At 37.9% G+C, this 9,185-nt stretch overlaps 1 protein-coding gene across 1 annotated transcript; it reads right to left on the reverse strand.

Moving 5' to 3' along the window:
- Window positions 1-247: 247 nt before the first annotated feature.
- On the reverse strand, window positions 248-7,405 carry imp4 (IMP U3 small nucleolar ribonucleoprotein 4). Its single transcript, XM_046036147.1, has 9 exons — window positions 7,264-7,405; window positions 6,334-6,442; window positions 6,122-6,205; window positions 5,889-5,998; window positions 4,746-4,878; window positions 4,207-4,361; window positions 4,015-4,109; window positions 3,292-3,365; window positions 248-684 (listed from the first exon to the last, which is right to left on the reverse strand). Exons 1-9 carry the CDS (start codon window positions 7,264-7,266, stop codon window positions 572-574), a joined length of 876 nt encoding a protein of 291 aa, XP_045892103.1. The 5' UTR covers window positions 7,267-7,405; the 3' UTR covers window positions 248-571.
- Between the last annotated feature and the right edge of the window lie 1,780 nt (window positions 7,406-9,185).

Below are 9,185 nucleotides of genomic sequence, written 5' to 3' on the forward strand. Positions count from 1 at the left end.
GAGTTGTTAGTATACGGTTTTTGTCATGTAAATTAACTAACGCTACACATTTTTCAGCAAGGACGTTCCATTAATACAAAGGGGTGATAAGTAAATAACATACTTTATTCTAAGCTATACAAAAACATACTTGCATTGTTATTCATACACTTGCAGTATATATTTGCATATTTTATGTTAGCATAATTGATGAGTATGAAATTAGTTTTTTTTCCTCTATGAGCAAAATAATACACAATCGAGGCAATTCAGGCAGAAGAAACATTTTATTACAAAAACAGTTTTAATACACTCAGTACAGGCCTTTGTTAGCCAATGGGTGTGTCAAAAAAAGTTTCAATTTACTTGAAAAATACTTGTAATGGATATGATGCAGTTTGACTGATTACCCATTTACTCTAAAGGTGACATTAATTGTTGACTATGGGAATGCCTCATCTTGAATTGATCACACCTAAACAAAACCTCACATGTCATCTGATAAACACTGCATTTTAAAAGCTTTACAAAACCTATTCCAAAAAGCAGTTTTTGATAGTTCAGTTATTCTTTATTAGTTCCTTTTTAGTTCCTATTGCACACTGAGGAACCTCCTTTTCTTAGCTGTGTGTGTATATGCATGGTGACGCCACTCGACATCTGCGGTGCTCTCATTCTCCAGGGTGCCGAGTTTGATCATGTACACTAAACAAAAGAAGAGATGTAAACATTTACACATCCCAAAACAGCACAGAACAGAGCAATTTGACTGAGAGTTTTCTAGGAAAGGGCCCCAATACTTTAATTTTCAACAAGAGTACTGATATTTTTACACATATTTTAACACTCAGTGCTTTTATCAATGCAAAGCTGTGTGAGAATCTTCAAGTGGTTTTTCACTGGTCTTTATTTAAAGGAACAGTTCGACACTTTGGATATCAGACTGGTATCTCCTTTCAAGATCAATTTAAATTTTAATTCTGGACACTGGTTTAAAATCAGGGTCGTGTTCAAAAAGACATTAGCACTGCGCAAAAAAAAAAAAACTAGCCCGATTGAAAATTTTACGCAAGATATGCACTGGGAGGTTTTACAATAATAAATAAAATACAATTAGCAGTACTCTTTGGTGGAAAAACCATAATGCAGTCAATGTTTCTAAGCAACCTCAGACATGTTCTTAGCATTTCTGTTCTGCAGTTACTGCAAAATATAATAATTAGTCATTCGTCATTTAGCTGACACTTTTATTCCAGGCGACTTACAATTGCTATGTATATCAGGGGTCGCATGCCACTGCGCCACCGGCCTGGCTGATTTCTTGGTCACATCCTAAAAAACACCGCTTTTTACCACCACTTCACTAATTTGAATTAAACCATGTTACTATAGGTTGAGGGATCTGGCAAAAAAATGCAGGGTTATCTGGCAAAAAAAAAAGTTTAATCTGGCTAAACTTTTGTTGTACCGCAATGCCACATCATCCAGCAATGCACTGAACTGGCAAATTAAAAACGTATGTGCAGTGTTTCCTCTAGGATTTTTTTCAGCAGTGGGGGGAGGACAAACAGTTCACAAAACAAGTAAACTTCAGTGTTTCCCCTATGATGGAGTTGTAGCAGCGGAGGTGAAGCACAATTTTTGTCTGAAAATAAAACCCCAACACAACATGTCTCAGCAACATTGCTCTTGTGTCCTTGAGCATGCGATGCACCTTTGAATAGCTTCAAACTGCAGTGTTTTCACAGTTTAATATGAGCTTTAGATGAATGTTTTGGTGTTGGTTGGGGGGTTTGGGGGCTCCCCCAAGAAAATCTTACATTGTCCAATGAAAAATATGTAATTTCACAACATATTGGGCCAATTATTTTCACCATATCTCTGAACAAATAGTTGGAAAAGCTAGAGCAGATAATAAATAAAACACCCAAAGATTGGGGAGGAACTATAACCTTTAGATTTGGGGAAAGTAATTTGGTTGGTTCTGTTGCTCCACAGTGATTTTACAGTGATGGCACAGCATGTTTTGGGCATCACCCCCTGAAACCCTGTTAATATGACCTCAGAATCATTATAGATACGACTGTTCATGTTTGCCTTTTGTGTCTTCATTTTACAGCTTCTGACATTTTTCTGTAGACATTAATATAAAAAATAGACAACATGAGAAACCTCCTCCCTTCTGAGGTGCATGTTATTGCACATTAAAATCCAAAAAGAAACATCTCCTCATTAGCTTAAAAGGATTAGTTAGCTTTCCTCCGATCACCTCCGACCTTTCTTTTCCAAAACCACTTTTTCAGACTGAAAACTGAAAAATAAATGAATCAGTCTGTACAGGACAGAGCTGCAGGCTACGTCAGTTTAGTCTAAGTTTTTACCTGATGTTCTCAACATCGGACAAGTAGGCAGTAATAAAATACAGCTTCCAGTTACTTTCTATAAATTGAGCTAATGTTAAGTTACATAGCAGCTCTGTAGCTGCTGTTGAAGCTTTCCTGCTCAGCTGCGCAGTCAGAAGGGGAGGGGAGATGTTAGCTAACTTAGTGCTAACCGGCTTCACTTTTCCAGCAGGTGGGAAACAGACTTTTCTTGGTCTTGAAAAGCTGACACACTGTAACAGACACCGTACATTTACTGCCAGAATATTTTCCTCCGCTCACGTTCACCACCACTTTCTGCAGCTCGGACAATCAAACGTTTGCTACGCACCTCCTGATTCAGAGTTACGCTGCTCTTATAACACCATCTGTCACATATGTTCTGCATAGAACGAGGAGAGGAAGCGAGCAGAGCATTGAGTGTGGCCGTGCTCGCACAGTGTGCGAGTGAAAACATTTGTAGAGCATTGTTTAATGATTGTGGGAAATTTTAGTAGTGGCGGTCGTGATACACTGATGTGCAAACACATATTACAGACTATTTTGTCAAGGAATTGCCATAATTCTGGCTATTATCAAAATGAGATATTTTCGCCACGATGACTTAGTTTTAACATCCTGTTTCGCAGTCTTATAAACTGTTGAGCAATGTTTCAGTTTCTAATAAGCCTTCAAACTCATGGATCAATTAATCCAACAGAAAAGATACTTCTTGGAACCATGCAAAGGTGTGTTTTTACATGTTGTGTATCTTGTTAACTAGTAAGTTAGTCACCAGTACATCCAAGAGTCACCCAAGTTTTGTTCATGATAAGTTATTACACTATTTCCCCCTGCTTTTTAGCACTAAGTTAAGTGAACAGGTCCTGGACCTATCTCAGGACAGGGTGAACCTAGAAGGTGAAACATCTCATCATCAATTAATACTTACATTTCATTTCAAACCTGGGCCCTACTTCTGTCAGCTCAATGTTCTTGTGGTCTGTTTTCTTGTAGGTGTGATGTCTGTAATAAAAAAGCATTACTCTTAGAACCGTGAACCTCAAATAACTATGGTGGCCCTGAGAGCTCAACACACTGCAACTTAAGAAAAGTCATACAAGACATAAACAAGCAAAGAAAGAAAACATCTTCACCATTTTGACAACACATTCAGCATTTAGACATAATGCTGCAAAGGGAAAAAGAACAACCAAATATAGGAATGCTGCAAAGTAGTACACACAGAAACTGTGACGGAAAGAAAAAGTGATGAACGTGCCTGGACACAGCTGGGACACACCTGTTGACACACTAAAAACTGAAATTTTAGCAAATATTCCAACACCCGACTTCAATAACTTCATGAGTCACAAACCATGGCAACAACAAGCATGTCCCGGCCGTGTTCATTACTTTTTAGTGTTCCTTGGAAACGCCTGTTGTCATCTGTGCTTCTTTAAGCGTTTCTGTATTTGTTTTTTGTTTTCTCACTTTTGTAGCATTCTTTCTAAATGCTGTGCACATGTTGTGCAATAGGTGAAGCTTGTCTTAATTTGCTTGTGTTTTGTCTATTTGCACATGTCTTCTTAAGCTGCAGTGGGTTGAGCTCTCCGGGCCACCGTAAAGTTTGCTTGGTCTGGTATTTACATTGAGGGAGTCCTTTCACGCTGACCTGAAAGTGATGAAGTCCTCTTGGTTGGCGAATGTGATGACACGCCTGCTGTCCTCCTTCGGCACTGGAAAAAGATACTTGAGGATATTCGATACCTGTGCAAGCAGAATTAATTAGCTGTATGCACAAACAAGTGGTGACAGAATATCAGTGGCATGTGTACAGTGCATGGTCCAGCACTCACTTACTCACCCTCTTGCCGAGTCGTGAGGTGAAGTTGTGAAAAATAAGGTGGGGGTAGGCCTCAGACATGGTGCCTATGTCTGGAACATCATGCCTCATTACCACGTTGTAAAGTGTGAAATAAGCCGTGGGTCCAAATGGCAAGTGGCACACCACGAGGCCATCTGAAAATATACAGGAACAAAACCATCAAATACTCCAAGTGCAGTTTCTTGTACTGATGTCGTTTACTTTCAGATGAATACTCTGGTTAAACAGTGTTTTCCAGTTGTCCTTTTACCACTTAGAAAATGACTATAACACGCTAACATTCTGATGTTTAGCATGTGTGTTTGCTACAACTGAGGCTGATGGGAATTAAATAATTATAATTCATCCTCTGAATAAGAATGAAGTATAAAAGTGGGAGAGAACTTTAGCTTTGTTAATGGTTGCTTCGTGTGCTTTCTGTAGTACGTGTAACACACAGCTAGAGGGACTACCTGCTTAAAACCACAGAAACCAATCTAATGTTACAAATAGGAAAAACTAAGAGTAAATAGGCGTACCTGGCTGTCCTCTGGTTTCATGCATGATGACAAGGTCTGTAACGTTGTTGGCTTTGCAGGCTCGCACCAGTGAAGCGATCTCATGGTTCCCTCTGTTCATGCGCTGGGCTCCAGGGAACATCAGCTTTACCTCCTGTAACAAGTTACATACGTCACATGCTGTTCTCCTCTCTATGTTCAATACTTCCTGTTTATCCCAACTGTCAATTCTTCAATAAAGAACAGAGATTCAGAGAGGAAGATGTTTGAGCTTCAGTAAACATATGACACGTTGCCAAGTGTCAAAGTGATGGATTATGCACAAGAAGGAAAATGTGTAAGTCTGATGTTTCTGTTGTTCAGCATTTTGCTTTAAATGTAATAAGCCGCAGTAACTGTATTAATGATGCATTAATGATTGTGATCTGCAAAAAGCAGCCTTTAACTGGTTTTAAATGTAAACGTGGGATTATCTGTCTGTGCTGTTATGAAGCGAGAATCAAGTCAAAGGTGTTTCCCTGTCTTTCAGCCAACACCCCAATAATAACCCCAAGTAATCAATATTTTATTATATTATATATATTAATATTTGAATCTTTGTTCTCCATATATATTTAATTGTATGTTTCTCTGTAGGCAAATTTTACATTTTAGCATGTTCAGATGACCTGTGCTCTGACAAAAGAAGACTCTAGGTTATGCTAGCAATTCATTGGAAGTGTAGAAATGAAACACAGTCTCCATTTTCTCTATGATTACATACATAGTTAATTTAAAGACAATTCTAAGAACCTTTTTAAAATTATTTGAAAATGACAGACCCAAAAAAATAGTGTGTTAACGTAAATGTTGATCACATGTAATCCAAAACTGTCATTTTCAATGTCTTCTTTTAGGAAACCAGATTGGCTGAGCCACAATGGAGTATAGTGTAGATATCTAACCACACAGCATGCACATATACATTTCATATGGGGAGTGAAAAGCCGCCTGCAGATTAAAATTCACTGACCCACTCACAAACACTAAAACAATGAGATACATGAACCAGCATGTGGCTAGTTCACATCATTCTCTCTGTGCTCAGTTATTGGTCCCTCTGGCAACATCTCGTTCCATCTGCTGGTCTAGATGAGAAATTCATTACAGAGAAACTGTACTGACCTTGGCAAACATTTTGAGTCTGGAGCTGGGGTCCCTGGATGTGGTCACCATGACTTTAGGATCTTCCACTCCGGCCCATTTATACTCATCATCCACGTGTGAGCTGACACCTGAGCAGGCAAGACCAAAGAAATAAATATAAATGAATACACTGATGATTAAACACAATGGGAGGAACACTGATACATGGTAATATCAAATAGAAAGCTGTTAATCATAGCAAGAACACTAGCCTTCTGCCCCTTCATCATCATACTCCAGTAGTTTCTGTAGCTGCAGAGCATCTTTGCGTACCTCAGTTGGAAGAAGGTGATTTTCTGCAGAGCAAAAAACAGCTTGTGTTATAGCAGGCTTTATATTAGGATCTTTTACACTGCTTTTACACTTTTACTTGTCATAAAAAATGCAGCAGGAACACTGGAACCTCCTGATCACGCCATCCTACCATCAAGTGCGCCCTTCAGCTTCTGTTTCTTCTCCTCAATTGTTCGGAGCCTGTCCTCTTGTGCCTTCCTGTACAGGTACTCTCGTCTCAGTCTCACCTCTCGACGAAGCTATAGTAACGTTACATCAAGAACATTACAAATTACCATACCAAATTATCTCAAGCTAAGAGATGCTGGCTGTCAATGGGTGAATGTCTTTTGAAAAACAAGTGTGAGCTTGGTTCAGAAGCCTGCTGGGGACATAAATATATTATTTTGATATTTGTGTTCGTTTTACATTTTTAAACAACATTGGATGGTTTTCAGAAAGCTGAAATGTTAAATATTCAGTTTTAAGTATTTAAAACATGTTCAACATTTCATATGACATTCCTTAATATAAGCATGGGAATTTTAATATTGTGAATTCTGCGTTCTCCAATTCACTTATATGAAGCAGTGGGAGTTGTCCTAAAGTTGACACCTATTTTAACTAAGCGCTGCTTGGGAAATTGGACCTAAGCTGATGACGAAAGAAAGTGTACCATTTGATAATCAAGGACAGATCTTGACTAACGTTAGTCATGTTTTACGAGATCTGCAGGTTTGTAAGAATTATCTTACGTGATTTTAAAAGCAGTTCTGTGTGGCTTATTTGTGCCAAAACCCAAAGGGGCTAACGTTATTTCCATACATGAGAGAAAGATAGCTAGCTAAGTTAGCTATGGTAACGTATCACTACACAACCGATTTCTTAAAAACTTCAACCATTATCAAGTTGTGGACCAGACTGTAACGTTAATGTTTACATTCAGTGATGAAGAGCACATGAATTTACCATTAGCTAGGTTGCAAATGAAACTTAGCTAGCTCGCCGGCGTAAACTTAATAACAAGCTATTAAGAGACTTAATTTACTAAAATAATTTATTTTTTTATTTTTCTACTTACCATGATGTTTCTTCAGCTAACAGCTAACTAGCAGGTAAGCCCTACTCACATGGAGCTAGGAAGACACGCGTACAAGAGTTTCCTTCATTGGCTGACAGAGGAGCCAATGGCAGTGCTCGATACTGACTGCCAAGACCTTTCAAAATAAAAGCTCGAGACTCAAGGATTTTGATTTTGCAACCAAAACCAATCTGTGGGGGCAGTGTTGAGCAACGTGGGCTGTATACTGGCTACAAAAATCCTGGAAAATCGACCTTTACACAGTTTAAGATTAAAATGAGTTGCGATAAGTCTTGTTCTGGACAAGTTTTAAACAGTGTGTAGGTAGACATTCCCTGATAATTCGCCTAAAAAAGCAGATTTTCGTCCACTTTACTACAATCTGAGCATAACCACTTCCTGAGCTTGGATTATGCAGCTTCGCTTTAAGCAGTTGGTATTGGTGTAGCCCTTTATGATGATAATTACAATTGAAGGGTTCCCTTTCAGAGTTTAAAAACTTGAGGACTAACATTAGATTAGTATATTGCTTTATACAGCCAAGTACACAAATGGTTTAAATGGTTAAATGCAGGTCTGAAAGCCAGTTGGCATGTTGTGAGAGATAAAATCGTCTCCTGATGTGCCATGTATGGATCAGGATGGGTTTTTCAGTCTATTCATTTCAAATCACTTTCTACATTCATTATGAAATCAGAGGAATCAGAGGAAGATGGCCATAGAAGGCAATATTATTTTAAAACTCTTTTCACACATACTACACAAAAACAGATGTGTGTGTCTATTTACGGAGTTAAACTGTGGAACACCTTGGACTATGAACTGAAGTGCTGCAAAAGTGTTTGTAAATTTAAGAATTTTTATAAGAAAAAAATACAGGAATGTTACAAGAAAAATGATGATAAACACGTTTAAAAAGGCAGAAGAAAAGAAAAGACTTAAAAATGATGATAATTAAGTGTAAAGATAGGTATTACTGAAAATGTTTGGTGGTTGGGGAGAGGATTGGGTTTGATCCATTCATAAAGCAGCTGTTTTTCTGTTTCTTTTGATGTGCACAAAAAGCGACAGGTACTACAAGATTTTTCTTCTTCCTGTTCCTTTTTTTTTGTTCATGGAAAAAAAATAAAATAAAAAATAAAATAATATATATATATATATATATATATATATATATATATATATATATATATATATATATGTGTGTGTGTGTGTTTATTGTGAGTTTGTTTATTTTTTTGCAACAAAATGTTATAAAACGGCATGAACGAAATAAATAAATAAAATTCAAAGAATAAAACTTGAGCTACCACCATGTAGTTGATATACAAGTTATTTACCTTGAGACAAATTCATAGTATAGTAAGCCTTTTCAAACCGTAAATATTATAGAGAATAAGGGATTATACTGTGACAATCTGTCTGTAACAGTTGATGTTAAAATGTGAACAAACTATTGGTAAGGTAGCTACATATATTCAAAGCTGCAATGCACTTTTTGTTCAATTCATTGACTATTTCTCACGGTTTCTTAGCTCTCCATTTTGTGTGTGCTCTGAAAAATATCTGTTTTTCCTACGGCCCTGGCTCTGTAAACAGAAAACAAAGAAAGTGGTGTGGACCTCGCCGCACAACATTATTCAAGTAAATCAGCAACAGGTGGCGGTAGTTTTAATGCACAGGAGTGATGGGGGGCAGTGGGAGACAGAGTTCTAGTGCTGGACTCCAGGCACTGGGAAGGAGTGCTCTAAAGAGGGAAAGGTCTGAAGAGTATGAAAGCTGTATGACCAGGCAAGAGCGAAGGCGTTTCAACGCTGGAGTAACCTCAGAGATTTAAAATTTGGTGAGCGCAGCTTCTGAGGGAGCACTGAAGGAAGGGGGTGTATTTGTTTGAGTTCAAAGTTAGCGATTAGCTTGTGAAC

This window comes from Micropterus dolomieu, linkage group LG21, assembly GCF_021292245.1.
Source record: "Micropterus dolomieu isolate WLL.071019.BEF.003 ecotype Adirondacks linkage group LG21, ASM2129224v1, whole genome shotgun sequence".
Taxonomy (NCBI): domain Eukaryota; kingdom Metazoa; phylum Chordata; class Actinopteri; order Centrarchiformes; family Centrarchidae; genus Micropterus; species Micropterus dolomieu.

Bases quoted from the DNA above. Each gene is read 5' to 3' on its own strand.
- imp4 (XM_046036147.1), bottom strand. The intron at 6,206-6,333 runs GTAGGATGGCGT...TTTGCTCTGCAG, and splicing joins GCTGAAGGGCGCACTTGATG to AAAATCACCTTCTTCCAACT. The intron at 4,362-4,745 runs GTACGCCTATTT...GTATATTTTCAG, and splicing joins TGAAACCAGAGGACAGCCAG to ATGGCCTCGTGGTGTGCCAC.